General features: G+C 36.2%; 1 protein-coding gene across 19 annotated transcripts in view; it reads left to right on the forward strand.

Moving 5' to 3' along the window:
* The window catches only part of Dh31-R (Diuretic hormone 31 Receptor), a 217,053-nt gene that overhangs the window by 195,793 nt on the left and 5,008 nt on the right, over window positions 1-16,252 (forward strand). For all 19 annotated transcript variants that reach the window (XR_013032772.1, XM_076519205.1, XM_076519210.1 and 16 more), the window contains 5 exons: window positions 4,594-4,685; window positions 5,987-6,113; window positions 8,009-8,235; window positions 13,650-13,820; window positions 14,816-14,939. Coding sequence is in view for 18 of the 19 variants with exons in the window: in XM_076519205.1 (XP_076375320.1) it covers window positions 4,594-4,685; window positions 5,987-6,113; window positions 8,009-8,235; window positions 13,650-13,820; window positions 14,816-14,939 (741 nt within the window). In the remaining variant the exon portion in view is untranslated. The remainder of the gene's footprint in view (window positions 1-4,593; window positions 4,686-5,986; window positions 6,114-8,008; window positions 8,236-13,649; window positions 13,821-14,815; window positions 14,940-16,252) is intronic.

Genomic DNA, 16,252 nt, shown 5'->3' on the forward strand with positions numbered 1-16,252 from the left:
TCGACCTTTTGTACGAACTTTCGCTTCCGCCACGCGTGTAATCCAGTTTTAACAGTTTTTAAAAACGTTATTGTGTTGGAATTATGTATTTTTGACTGTTTTTTAGAGATAACATTAGTATTACGTGTTTTTAGGCATTTTTGGAGATATTATTAGTATTACATATTTTTTAATAGTTTTAGAAGCGTTATTATTATTATTATTATATTTTTCCAAGAATTTTGAGAGACGTTGCTATTTGTATTAAATTTACTTAGGTATATTTATAAACGCTTTATTAGTGCCGTATATTTCCAGTGTCTTTAGAGATGTTATTATTAGTATTACATATATTTTTAAATATTTTTAGAGATGTTATTGTTAGTATAATATATTTTTGAATGTTTTCACAGATGTTATTATTAGTACTATATATTTTTTAATATTTCTAGAGACATTATTATTTGTATTATATATTTTCAAATATTTTTTTGAGACACTGCTTTTGTTATCAAATTATATTTAAGTAGTTTTATAGATGTTGTTGTTATCTTTAAGTATTTTTAAAGACGTACTCATTAGCATTTTCTTTAGTTATTTTCAGTTATTTTTAGAGACATTATTATAGAATTACATATTGTCAAGTATTTTCAAGTATTTCTCAGTTATTATTAATATCGCGCATTTTCAAGTATTTTCACAGACGTTATATTATGTATAATTCGAATCACTTCTGGAACAATGGTTTCGTTCAATAGGAAAAGAGAAAAACGGATAAAGCGGCGCACGACCGTGCGAAGCGAAATGAAAAATGCATGCACACGTGCAGAAATAAAGGGAACGCGTAAGATGATGCAATTTAATGGGTGAATGCTTTCCGCATTTATTCAATGCTTTGCACGAAACAAAATCGTGCGTGATCAATTGAATTTGCGTTCGCACAAATCTCCGAAGATGTTTGCGCACTGTAAATACAACGATAACGGCATTAACGTCAAATGATTTGAACGACGGCTGGATTTGCCTAGCTCGTTTTTTAAAGATTCACTCGCAACTTATCGCACGAACTTCGCACGAAAATGATCGTTGCTTACGAAACTGTGATCGCGTATGAGATTATGAGTGCACACGGAAATTACGAGCGTATTACGGAATTAAGAGTTACATTACGAAATTAAAAGTGCATACGAAATTACGAATGCATACGGAATTATGATTAAATACGAAATTACGAATGCATACGAAATTACGAGTGCATACGAAATTATGTTTGCATACGAAATAATAGTTATGGTAAAGGCTGACCCATAATTATGTTAATACTTGAGAAAGTATAATTCCTGAGGTAATTTGAAGCAACTTCTTCCTTAGCGAAAATGCGATCCGCGGCTTTGTTTACGAGTTATTAAGGGAAAACAGTGACCAATGAGAGCTCGCCTCGCGCTAGGCGGTCGAGCCAATCGGCGGTCGAAGCCCAGTCCCGCTGATTGGCTCGGTCGCGTCACGCTAGCTTAGCTCGCCTCTCATTGGTCACCGTTTTTCCTTAATAACTCGTAAACGAAGCCGCGGATCGCATTTTCGCTAAGGAAAAAGTTACTTCAAATGGCCTCAGCAATCACCCCTTTCCAGGAATAATTCCTTTGCTATAATTATGAGACACCCTGTAGAACAATGCGTGCAACTGCGAGCCCACGAACGTATAAATAACCGAGGCACGTCTAATAGCCATTCATTCTTCCGTTGCGTTTCTAATTTAACGCTTTGCGAAAGCACAGGATTAAAAGGAACAAGTAGAGCTTAGGTTCACGGAGCGCAATGAATAGCAGCCGTTTAAGCTACGGTAACATGGTACTTTGTTGCTGTCTGTCGACGGCCGCCGGGATTGTACGTACGCACAACTTTCGATATCCGAGGATTACATAATGCTTGTGCAGAGTTCATGCATTATTCACCAGCCGGCTGCGCCGTATATGCACGGTACATAGCATCTCCGAGGATTTTTCGTAGCATTCAGAAATTCTTAATATAGTCGAGCCCCGTTTTGCACGTTACCGTTACACGGGGAATTAGTCCGAAAGTCCGGAATATGGTTTCGAAGATATTACGAATCGTAGCAAAATGACTTCGAACAGTCGGAATTGAATACTTCGATCGTACTGTTCTGCATTTTTGAACGTGTCACGATTTTAAATTAAAATCGTAGGGACAATACGTGGCACGACAAAGGTCAAAAAGTTTGGAAGAGTAGAATGGAAGCTGGATCAGCACTGACCCGTGGCGAAGTTCCTTTTTGCGCGACTCCTGGAACAAACTTCCGCACTAAAACTTCACTTATTTGCTCTGTCATTATTTTCCTTCTTCGTATCATGCCGGGACTTAGGACCTAAGTCGAGGGGAAGTATACTTTTAATTTATTCGCGGACGATGTTTGCCGTTTGGCGGAACGTGGAAGATTCAAGATTTATTACTCCGCCTTATTCTTCCTGTTACATTGTTATATTGCTTCACTTTGTATAAGTCAGCTATTTTTTTGAGTCTCTTCGCCGCATGCTTCTTAAGAAATTATTTTTATTTCTAATTACTTGCGTACTTTATTTGAAACTGCTTGTGCACTTTATTTTTAAATTATTTGTGTACTTTATTTTCAAATTGTTTGCACACTTTATGTTTATATTATTTCTGTACTTTATTCTGATATTATTTGTTTAGTTTATTTTTAAATTATTTCTGTACTTTATCTTATATTAGTATTTGTGTACTTTATTTTTAAATTATTTCTGTACTTTATTTTGATATTATTTGTGTTCTTTATTTTTTAATTATTTGTACACTTTATTTTTGAATTATTTGTTTAGTTCATTTTTAAATTATTTCTGCACATTATCTTATATTAGTATTTGTATACTTTATTTTTAAATTATTTCTATACTTTATTTTGATATTATTTGTGTTCTTTATTTTTAAATTATTTGTATACTTTATTTTTGAATTATTTGTTTAGTTCATTTTTTAATTATTTCTGTACTTTATCTTTAAAGTATTTATATACTTTATTTTTATATTATTTGTGTATTATATTATTTTTTTAAATATTTGTATACTTTATTTTAAAATTATTTGTGCACCTTATTTTCAAATTATTCGTGCATTTTATTTTTAATTACTTGCGCACTTTACTATTTCAAAGTACGACTACACCTTATTTTAAGTTACTTGTGCATCTTGTGCATCACGCTTGAGACACAATCTCCTCGAAAATGTTCAACAAGATAACGGGGCCGAAACGTTCAAGTCAAGATTGAAAAACTCGTATACGGGAATAAAGGAAACGCATAAGATAGGCCAATTTAGTGGATGCATGCAGAAGGCGTTCACTTTATGAGGGTATAAGAACGAAAAGTATATGATCCCGTAAAGGAGCTTGGATAACCCTTAGCTTTCGGTACGCCTTCCAATAAAACAAATTTTACAGCCCCGTATTTTCACATTTGTGTACTGCAATTTTACGCTCGTTGAAGGGGTGCGAGCATAGAAAGGAAATCAAACTTCCCTTTTCGAAATGTGACAGAGGAATAGGGGTGCCTTCAGCATTCTGTTATTCGCGAGTTCGACGAGATTAAAAAATTGGAGATAGCTGTGCTCCAACAATTTTTTAGAAGAACGATGAATATATTGCGATTTAAAATATTTCACAGTTTAAATTAATTATAGTAATTGTCCTGGATGAAAAACTAACAATTCTTTATACAAGTTAAAAGCAGTATTAAAATTTCATTTAGCAGTTTTATATAGCTTAGATTAATTATAGTAATTGTCGTGGATGAAAATCTAACAATTCTTTGTACAAGTTAAAAGCAGTATTAAAATTTCATTTAACAGTTTTATAAAGCTTAGATTAATTATAGTAATTGTCCTGGATGAAAACCTAACAAGTCTTTATACAAGTTAAAAGCAGTATTAAAATTTCATTTAGCAGTTTTATATAGCCTAAATTAATTATAGTAATTGTCGTGAATGAAAATCGAACAATCCTTTGTACAAGTTAAAAGCAGTATTAAAATTTCATTTAACAGTTTTATAAAGTTTAGATTAATTATAGTAATTGTCGAGGATGAAAATCTAACAAGTCTTTATACAAGTTAGAAACAGTATTAAAATTTCATTTAACAGTTTTATATAGCTTAGATTAATTATAGTAATTGCCGTGGATGAAAATCTAACAATACTTTGTACAAGTTAAAAGCAGTATTAAAATTTCATTTAACAGTTTTATAAAGCTTAGATTGATTATAGTAATTGCCGTGGATGAAAATCTAACAATTCTTTACACAAGTTAAAAGCAGTATTAAAACTTCAATTAAAAAGTACGGTATTACTGTAATACCGTGCACAGATCAAGTAAAATGTGGAAAGTTTATTCAAATTTATATAAAGTAATTTGCGCTCTTCTTCCGAAAAATAAAAGCGATAATAAGGAGCGAACTGCAGTTGGAAAAACGATGTGCATTTTCTCAGACGTATCAGCGTGTTCGCGGAATACGACTGATGCTCGTTCGGAGCTCGTTCTCGCGAGCTTGTATAATCCCATAATATTGCAATTAATTTTGATTCCAGTGGCAGCAGGGGATTAATAGAATTTACGAAGCCGGGTACGCTATATCGCTCATAGCTTTGCTGCTCTCGCTGGGTATTCTCACGTATTTCAGGTGAGTCGATCGTAATTTCTACCGTCGTCAGACGACGAAATCGAGCATTATTAGGCCGCTATTTATTACACAATGCCAACGCGATACGAACGAGTCACCAAATTCTCAAAATAATCTCGAACGATGTCTCCATCGAAACACGATAACACCGAGAATTCGAAAATGCTGCAGCTTCGTTTGTAATATGCTTCTAAAGAATAATATATATTTACTAAAATAAAAGCTGCTCTTCGGTGCTCTGATTTCAAAGACGTACAAAATATTTTTTTCTCACATCGCGCGTCAGGAATGATACGGTTCGAATATTTTTCAACAATTTCTATACTTACGACTAGACTGTGGATCTTTATTTATGCAAATTATCGTTCCGGTACGTCATTTTAGAAAAATTAGAGTTACAAAATTGTTTCCTACGACGAGTAAAAGATCACTGATTTTTAAGAAAAAGGTGAAGATGCTATTCAACTCTTTGCAGTCGAAGCCATTTCAATTCGAAATCCAAAATAATTTTTTCGGTTCATGGTACTTCCATTTTAAATGACCGTTTCGTTATATAAACAAATCTGATAATGTAAATATAATTCTACAACGATATGTTATATTTTATATTTTGTCATATATATATATATATATAGTTATATATTTATATATTTATATATTTGTATATTTATATATTTATATATTTATATATTTATATATTTATATATTTATATATTTATATATTTATATATTTATATATTTATATATTTATATATTTATATATTTATATATTTATATATTTATATATTTAAGGGTTTGCGTTTTAACACGTTTAAAAATATGGATGCTAACCTCCGAGAAGATTTACTTGTATTTGTTATCTCAGGATACTGATATTTTCCTCAGTACAAATAATTCCGTATAAACATTAAAAAATCACCGCTTTTCATCACGGTAAAGTGACTTATGCCACTTTCAAAATAAACGGCTCATATATTACAACTGCTAAATTCGCACGAGATGCATAAAAGATCCGCAGCCTATTCGTGACAAAATTACCGAATTATTTCCACGACGCGGCGCCGACGCGAAACAATATTAATATTTGCTCGGAAAAAAAGAAAGAACGACGTAAAAATGTGCGATCCGATGCATTCTTTGTTTCCGAAAATCGTGTATACGCCCTTCGCTCGAATAAATGCATCGGATTCGACTCGCGCGCTGTACAAATCTATCCGGCAATCCCGGAAAATGGTTTCCGCTATTGTAGCGTATTTTTCTATTTTGTTGTTGTTGTTGTTGTTGTTCCCCGATGAATACAGATCTCTGAGGTGCGCGAGGATCACTCTCCATATGAACCTGTTCACCTCGTTCGCCCTGAACAACACCCTATGGCTCGTGTGGTACGGCTGCATCGTCGCGAACACGGATCTACTGTTAAACAATGGGGTACGTGGAACGTTATTGTCATTGTTGTCGTGACGTCATTGTCATGTTAAACGATCCCCACCGTGTCTTGCCAAAGTAATACCCCTTCGAGATATCGCCAAATACCCGCGGATTTTCTGCACTCGTTCCGGCCCGTTGTTCAATATTCACCGCGGCGGGAAAAGATTAATAACGCGCGGCGATGCCTTTATGCCGTACGGAATGCGGTTTTTGTTCGAGTTTCGGTATCCCGGCCGATAAATTTGATATTCGTATGAACGCTCGCGGGTCTAGTCGCGCGCGTCTCTTTCTCCGCCATTTGTCTTCCTCACGGTTCTTTTCTTCTGGGACCCCATTCGCGGAGGCTAATATCCATTTACGCGAAATACATTCGATTCGTTGCCTTTGTTTACAGAATTTCTCAATAAATCGAATAATAGGTGTTTCGTTCGTTCGTTAATCTGGAAATAAAATAAGTAGATTGCTCGCTGTAAAAATGTACACTTACACCCTGCCCCCCCCCCCTTATAAGAATATTAGGATATTTATAGAAAGTTAGATCGATTTAGAAAACCGATAGAAAATTGTTTTGTTATTTAAATTGCAAATTTTTTTAATTTATTAATAAATTCAGTATTAATAAGTTTAAGGTTATGTAAATTCCTTGTAAAAAAAATTGTAAATTCCTTAAATTTATTAATATTAAATTTAATAATAAATTTAAGGAATTTACAATTTAGTTTAGGAATTTTATTTAGTGGATGTAGATTCGCTTGGTTAAACGTTAATTTATTGATTCTAAAAATATTTGTTAGGATAAAGATGAACTCGAGACTCTATTAAAATGGTTAAAAGTAACAAATTATTTTTTTGTAACGATACATATGGTGAAAAAATAATATCTCGAACAAGAATATAGAAAATGTTAGAATATAGAAAATTGTTTTGTTACTAAAATTGTGAATTCCTTAAATTTATTAATATTAAATTTAATAATAAATTTGAGGAATTTACAATTTTAATAACAAAACAATTTTCTGTATTCTAACATTTTCTATACTCTTCTTCGAGATTTCTTCACCATATACAAAAAAATAATTTCTTCGTTACAAAAATAAGTTTAAGGTTATGTAAATTCCTTGTAAAAAATTGTAAATTCCTTAAATTTATTAATATTAAATTTAATAATAAATTTGAGGAATTTACAATTTTAATAACAAAACAATTTTCTGTATTCTAACATTTTCTATATTCTTCTTCGAGATTTCTTCACCATATACAAAAAAATAATTTCTTCGTTACAAAAATAAGTTTAAGGTTATGTAAATTCCTTGTAAAAAATTGTGAATTCCTTAAATTTATTAATATTAAATTTAATAATAAATTTAAAGAATTTACAATTTTAATAACAAAACAATTTTCTGTATTCTAACATTTTCTATATTCTTCTTCGAGATTTCTTCACCATACAAAAAAATAATTTTTTCGTTACAAAAATATAATTGATTACTTTTAACCATTTTAATAGAGACTCGAGCTCATCTTTATCTTGACAAATATTTTTAGAATTAACAAATTAACGTTTAACCAAGCGAATCCATATGCGCTCAGCGTTAAAGAGGCCGTATTTCCCCAGGTCTTCCCGCGTAATTATAGAACTGTAGCTCCGCGCGGTACATGCAAATTTCTAAAACACCCCGTGCCGTACGTATTAATAGAAGTAATAATACTTTTCTCCGGCTGCCGTCCCATGAGGTGCTTTAGTCGTCGAAAGAAATTCCGCCCGAAGTACTCGTTTTCGCGGCGTTCATTATGGGAATAGAAATTTGCATGAAGATTGGCCGGACCCCGTTGCGGCGGCCGCTTCGAACCGGGGGCTGGTTTAGAGGCGAATTTAATATTTACGTTTGTTACAGATAACCTGCCGGCTCTTGCACACCGTCCTGCACTACTTTCTGGTCACCAATTACGCCTGGATGTTGTGCGAGGGTTTCTACCTTCACACGTTGCTCGTCAGCGCGTTCACCAGCGAGCATAAGCTGGTGAAGTGGCTGATGGGGCTGGGATGGTCGGTGCCCGCGGTCATCATCACAATTTACGCTTGTCTGAGGTTTTTCAGCAACGATCCTGCGGACACCGAGCAGTAAGTAACCGTGGACCACGTTATCCCCCTTCGCGTGTCTTAACGAGCCTAACTCGTAGTGGAGATTTCTAGCGAGCGCCCGTTAACCGTGAATGTTGTTCCATTCTTTGATATAACAAATTATATTATTATGTTATGTATCATTTATACAGGGTGTCCCAAAAATGTCTCGCAATCCGAAAGTAGGGGATTCCTGAGGTGATTTGAAGCAACTTTTTCCTCAGCAAAAATGCGATCCGCGGCTTCGTTTACGAGTTATTAACGAAAAACAGTGACCAATCAGAGGCGAGATCATTTGACGCGAGACGGCCCAGCCAATGAGCGGAACCGGGCTCCGCGCGCTCGTTGGCTGGGCCGCCGCGCGCCAGCCGAGCTCGCCTCTTATTGGTTAGTGTTTTTCGTTGATAACTCGTAAACGAAGCCTCGGAGAACATTTTCGCAAAGGAAAAAGTTGCGTCAAATCACCTCAGCAATCTCCCGTTTCCGGATTGCGAGACATTTTCGGGACACCCTGAATAATAAAATTCTATTCTTTTCGCCGCAATATTTAAGTTTTCAAGGAGACGTTGGCACGCGATAAATACAAATTTTCTTCCACTAAGAAATTATTATAATCGAAAAGCTTCTTTCCAGTCGTCGTAACTGTGAAGAAAATGGTACGAGGGGTTGAAATCGCGTAGAGAGTGTACAAAGAATTATTTGAATCGCTTTAGTTCTTTTTTCTTTTTTTTTATAATCTTGTTATCCTTGCATCGAAACAAAAAATCGAATCAAAGGGAGGGGAAAAGCTTTCGTAAAAACGGCTCGATTATCCGTGCCTATGTATCGAACTCGATAGAACGAACCGACTGCGGAGAATTGTGAAGCAAAATCGACTACGAATATAGGAAGCATTTCATCAATTTTACAGGCAGAATCGAACGGACGTAATAAAAATGGTAGCATCGTTGTTTTGCAAGCAACGCCGCCGCGCCGACGTTTGAAATTTGAAAATCCGGCTATGGAACGATTTTCAATTACGTCGACGCCCGAGTCTTTCTCTCTCGTTTCCCACTTCGAAGTCACGATCGCTTAGATGAGAACGGGGCATTTAAATTCATGCGTGAGCTGAGCTTACCAAGACCACCGAACCGGTGTGCACCTTGCATTTACATACGCTCTTAAAAATTCAACGTAAGTCCCCCGTCCGAGACCGAAGTATATACATATTTGAATCTCATTTATCGGGAAACTTTATCGCTCGAAGAACGTTCTGAGAGCACCGAAATGGCCGCACTTTATTCCTGAAAAGATCTAAATACTTTGGCAACTAATGGCATCTAAATTGATAGCGTTGATCGCAAATGTTCATAGCGATGCGCATCGATTCTATACAAATTGTCATAATTATGTTTATTTACGGTTTCGAACAAAATAGCGCGTCCAAAGCATACTTCGAGGATACAGAAATGTTGAGAAGATTTTTCTGCATCGATTTCGACCGACAAAAGTTTATTTACTATTCTAAATATCGTGCACGGATGATTCTTGCCGCTTTTGCCATAAGGTATCGTGTAAAATCCGGCACGAATCATCTGTTCCTGAAAACATAAAAATAGCGCCACTTGGCGTAGTGGCAAAACGACCAAACTGTTCGCCGAAATTTATCGCGAATGGTAACTCGGACGGTTCAGGTTCCTATCGTAGATGGCGAAACTAGGCAAAACCCATAGAAATGTGAAAATAGCGCCACTGAACGCAGCGGCAAAACGCTGAAACTGGTCGACGAATTATCGACTGCTGTTACTTTTTCGAAAAAGTAGATGGCGCTACCGTGCATTTCCGAACGTTTATTTACTCTGTTGATAAGTTTGTCTACCAGTTTGAGCGTTTTGTCACTACGCCCAATGGCGCTATTTTTTTAGTTTCAGCAGCAGATGATTCGTGCCGGATTTTACACGATATCTTATGACAGAAGTGGCAAGAATCATTTGTCCTCTTTATTTATAATAACAAATAAACTTTTTTCGCATGATATAGATGTAGAAAATTCCGCTGAACATTTCTGTACCCTCAATATATTCGTTTAGTCCCTCTATTACTAAAATTCAGCCAATTTTCCATATAAAAAATCTTTTGAATTTTCATAATTGAACTAGAAAAAAGCATCACAATCATTTGAAGTATTATGCGACAAGAAATATTAATTTTGATATAATAATGGGTTTCTTTGTCAGAGAACCTCGATCGATTCTCAAATATCATTAAATGCCAACGTCACACTGAATCACTAGAATTTATCGTCTCGACATTGTTAAACCAACGGAATGATAAAAATAATTTAGCGACCGGATTTTCGAGAGTTATTGGGCTCGATTAAAAACGGGGAAACAGAAATATGCTTCCCGACGAGGACAGAAATACGATAAGATTGATAGCAGCCGGTCCACTCGATATAAACACGCTGCCGCCAGCACACCGACAGAGGTGAAACAAATGGAATAAGCACAGAGTGCAGAAAATACTCCGTCCTATATATTCAGACGGATTTAATGAAAAAATAATAGACGACGCCCGTCAATACCAAACGTCCGCCCAGAAAAGAAAAATGCGCGTCTCTGTGACGAGCGAAACAATATCCCGTGCAATACGGCGAGAAATAGATATCTATGAATTATAGGATCGTTTTCAGACGTTGATAATAATTATTAAACACATAAAAAGTACAGACACTATATGAGCCGTTTATTTTGAAAGTGGCATAAGTCACTTTGTTTTTAAGTCGATATATTTAAGGGTTTGCGTTTTAACACGTTTCAAAATATGGACGCTATCTTTCGAGAAGATTCACTTGTATTCGTTATCTCAGGATACTGATATTTTTCTCAGTATAAATAATTTCGTATAAACATTAAAAAATCACCACTTTTCATTACGGTAAAGTGACTTTACGCCACTTTCAAAATAAACGGCTCATATATAGAATATTTGATATGCTACATTTAATATTTTATTTAAAATGGTGAGTGCCCAATGGATATATTCGATGGTTTATATTTTACACAAACGTGTCAACAAATACAGTTGTTTTAAACAAAGAATGCGAGGTTCGTGACGCAGGCTCGGCAAAATTCTTTGGTCAACGGGGTAGATAATTCCACCCCCTCTCTCTCTCTGTTGACTTATTTATCAATTTATTTACGCGGCTATGCAAATCTCGCTATCGTTTATCTCATGAAACCAGTTTACCATCACTTTCGAGCCGGCACGTGACCGAGAGGAAGATTATCCCGGCAACTTCCGGCGGAAGTGCCGGTCCGGAGGGCTCATGGATTCTCGTTGCTACGAAAATCGGCGTCCCGGTGCATTAATTCCAAAGCCGCTCACGGAATCCCGAGAGAACCGCAACACCATGACGGTTTATCAGTGATGCGCGGTGTCGAGATTGTCCCGTTGATTTCCTATGCACGGGGCTGCAACGGAGATCGGCGGAGGACTTTCCGAAGTCGAACGCGAGGATCCCACCCGGTGCATGAGCGAGAGTCACCCCGTGGATGCGGCACGTGCACTGCGAAACAGAGGATCAAAACCGAGGCAATTGGTTTATCGTCGCTTGGCCCCGATGACAGCTCCGAAATCCGTGACGAACAAAGGGGTGCTGAATTAATGAACGTCCGAATGACCTTTGCCGAAATTAATTGATCCGCCGACGCTATTGGCGACGTAATTTCCATTTTTCGGGGATTATCGGCCCGGGCTGGATTAATTAATTAAACTGGATTTTAGGCCGATCGTGATCCGTTCGCCGATTAATTGAATTCGGGACCACAGCGAGATCCGTTTTCGATTTTGACGGGGTTAACCGGGGGATGCCGGGCGATAGCTTGAATGCGATCGCGGGAAACGGTGTGTTGGATATTTTTGAAAGTACAGTTATTTTTGCCCTAATTCGCGCTCAGATTCCGCACAAAAATGGACAATTTGGGAAGAGACGATACGATCATTCGCGAGCTTTGCACCTCGTTTTTATCATTTTATAATTATAAAATTTTATAATTTTTTTAATTTTATTATTATAATTTTATAATATTTATATTTATATATAATATATTTGGCGGTTGTTGAAAGTAAGGATGTTAAGGTGAGAAGGAGAGGGGATGACGTTTCGTCCGGGGCCTGCTAGAGAACTCATCAGTAAGACTATCCTAACGGGCCCTTGCCTTAGACGTTGGGATATCGGTACTCGCGGGTAGCCGCCACATATATATATATAATATAATAATAATAATAATAATAATAATAATAATAATATAATATATATAATATATATATTATTATTATATATATATAATTTATAATATATTTATAGTAATTTATATTATATATATATATATATATATATATATATATATATATATAATATAGTAATAATAATAATAATAATATATATAATTTATATATAATATTTATTTTTATAATTTTATAATTTATAATTATCGGCGACTATAATAACGAGCCCGGCAAGGCTCGAACAGTCGCATCTCCTCTTCCCAAATTGTCCATTTTTCGACCGAAATGTTTCTTTCTAACACTAGAATTACCAAATCAGTCGAAATCGCTGGAATTACATATTTCTCTCACAATTCGTGTACAAATGTCTCTGTCAGACATTTTTACACGAAATCCTACGTTCGAGCATACTTTTTAAGGTCGAGTCATAAATAACATCCGTGTTTTTATCAGACATTTATTTTGTTTTCCGTTTCATTTTTATTTCGTTTCCTTGTTTCGTTTATATTCCGAACCCTTATCTGTTTAGTGGCGGCAAAAACTCGCCCGATGGCTCATACCGGGTAGATACAAACAATAGATTCTACCTAGCTGCATCGGAGGTTATTTACGACCCGTACTAATGCAATAAAAATCGTAGGGAGCTTAAATCGATCCGATCTTGTCATTGTTATGAAACAATGCGCATTAATCACGTTTAGGGCTCGGTAGTTCTAGCGTCGAAGGGTCTAAAGACGATTTGCCTGGAGAGAACTTAATGCAATAAACGGATGGTACTCGCGATCAAATTCGATTACGACGATATTACGGTAAAAACAAAGCAAAAGGATTATTCGATTTAAAAAAGTACGTAACAGCTGCGCAAACCTCGCCGCTGTTCTCCGCCGAAAGGACTGCGTTGATGCGAAAGCGTGTACGCAGCCCTCCACCCCTGAATTTGAATCTGTGCCACGTTTGTTGCACGGGGGCGAAGCTCGAGTCTTTTCAAAAGCTCTGAAGTGTTTTCAAACGGCGGTTCGAAGTTACACACACACACACACACACACACACACACACACACACACACACACACACACAAAGTTCCTCGTTTGCGACGTGGCACAGTCACTGCTCAAACTTATTCCATGCATCGATAATGATCGCAGGTGCTGGATCGACGAGGGCAACTACATGATTGTGCTGGTCTACCCAGTCTGCGTGTCCACCGGTCTGAACTTCCTGTTCCTCTTCAACATAGTGCGAGTCCTTCTGATGAAGCTCAGAGCGGGGCCAACAATCGGCACGCAGCCATCGAGGTCCATGAGGCAGGCAGCCAAGTAAGCGTGATAACAAATTCCCATTTTTAGTCGATTATTTTGTAACGCTCGCAATAAGTGTAATGAAATAAATAAAATAAGAATATTCGTAAATTTGACGAGCATGGACATTTGGACTCTAATGCATGGACATTTCGTTGTATATTATTTTGCATATATGAATATAGGTTTTTATACAAAAAATTGCATCCCTATTTGTCCAATGGAGATTAAATAAAATTATTTCTCGGAATTTTGATCTCGAAGGAAGCTAATTTCGCCGTTGTAACCGGTTTCGAATATTTTCCAATTCGAAATAGCGTAAAAAAAACTCCGACGAGCATGGACATTTGGACTCTAATACATGGACATTTCGTTGTATATTATTTTGCACATATGAATATGGATTTTTATACAAAAAATTGCATCCCTATTTGTCTAATGGAGATTAAATAAAATTATTTCTCGGAATTTTGATCTCGAAGGAAGCTAATTTCGCCGTTGTAACCGGTTTCGAATATTTTCTAATTCGAAACAGCGTAAAAAAAACTCCGACGAGCATGGACATTTGGACTCTAATGCATGGACATTTCGTTGTATATTATTTTGCACATATGAATATGGATTTTTATACAGAAAATTGCATCGCTATTTGTCCAATGGAGATTAAATAAAATTATTTCTCGGAATTTTGATCTCGAAGGAAGCTAATTTCGCCGTTGTAACCGGTTTCGAATATTTGCCAATTCGAAACAGGCTAAAAAAAACTCCGACGAGCATGGACATTTGGACTCTAATACATGGACATTTCGTTGTATATTATTTTGCACATATGAATATGGATTTTTATACAGAAAATTGCATCGCTATTTGTCCAATGGAGATTAAATAAAATTATTTCCCGGAATTTTGATCTCGAAGGAAGCTAATTTCGCCGTTGTAACCGGTTTCGAATATTTGCCAATTCGAAACCCGCTATTATACTCTCTCGGTTGAATGGCTCCGTTCTTTTCCAGGGCGACGATGCTACTGGTGCCGCTTTTGGGTTTGCACTATTTGGCCATCCCCTTCAGACCGCCAAAGGGTCATCCGTGGGAGCCGATTTATGAGGTTCTCTCTGCAGTCACGGCCTCGTTCCAGGTGAGCGCAACACTTTCATCAAAATTACTTCTACCGGACACGAATACGCTGTTAAACGGTAGAATCTGAAATGAGTATTGAAACAGCGATAGGGGTAGAATCTAAGATGATCATCGAAGCAACGAGAAATATAATTCAAAACGAATTCCAATTGCAGTAAATTCTCCCTAATCGACTCTCAGCTTGTACACAAAAATGAATGAATTAGAGAAGAGGAGACACGATTATTATATAGTTACCGATTAGTTAACAACTGTGAAAACGAGCCGCGAGGCTCGAATAATCGCACCTTCTCTTCCCAAATCGTCCATTTTTGTTTCCAAGGAAGAATAGTTTCAATTAGGGAGAATTAACTGTATTTCGAGATAAAATTTGAACGATCCTGTTCGCTGTAACAAAAATATTATACTCTAATATTTATACTGCGGATTTTACGCATTTGTGACAACAATGAGCAGTTGCAATTTGAAACGTCAAAAACATCCAAAAAATTATAAACTGCCAATATATTGCTGCCATTAGACATATTAAAGAAAGAAATTCCAAGATAGCTTATAAAAACGGTAGAATCTGAAATGAGTATTGAAACAGCGAAAGGGGTAGAATCTGAAATGATCATCGAAGCAATGAGAAATATAATGCAAAACGAATTCCAATTGCAGTAAATTCTCCCTAATCGACTCTCAGCTTGTACACAAAAACGAATGAATTAGAGAAGAGGAGACACGATTATTATATAGTTACCGATTAGTTAGCAACTATGAAAACGAGCCGCGAGGCTCGAATAATCGCACCTTCTCTTCCCAAATCGTCCATTTTTGTTTCCAAGGAAGAATAGTTTCAATTAGGGAGAATTAACTGTATTTCGAGATAAAATTTGAACGATCCTGTTCGCTGTAACAAAAATATTATACTCTAATATTTATACTGCGGATTTTACGCATTTGTGACAACAATGAGCAGTTGCAATTTGAAACGCCAAAAACATCCAAAAAATTATAAACTGCCAATATATTGCTGCCATTAGACATATTAAAGAAAGAAATTCCAAGATAGCTTATAAAAACGGTAGAATCTGAAATGAGTATTGAAACAGCGAAAGGGATAGAATCTGAGATGATCATCGAAGCAACGAGAAATATAATGCAAAACGAATTCCAATTGCAGTAAATTCTCCCTAATCGACTCTCAGCTTGTACACAAAAATGAATGAATTAGAGAAGAGGAGACACGATTATTATATAGTTACCGATTAGTTAGCAACTATGAAAACGAGCCGCGAGGCTCGAATGATCGCAACTTCTCTTCCCAGT

This window comes from Megalopta genalis, chromosome 2, assembly GCF_051020955.1.
Source record: "Megalopta genalis isolate 19385.01 chromosome 2, iyMegGena1_principal, whole genome shotgun sequence".
Classification (NCBI taxonomy): Eukaryota; Metazoa; Arthropoda; class Insecta; order Hymenoptera; family Halictidae; genus Megalopta; species Megalopta genalis.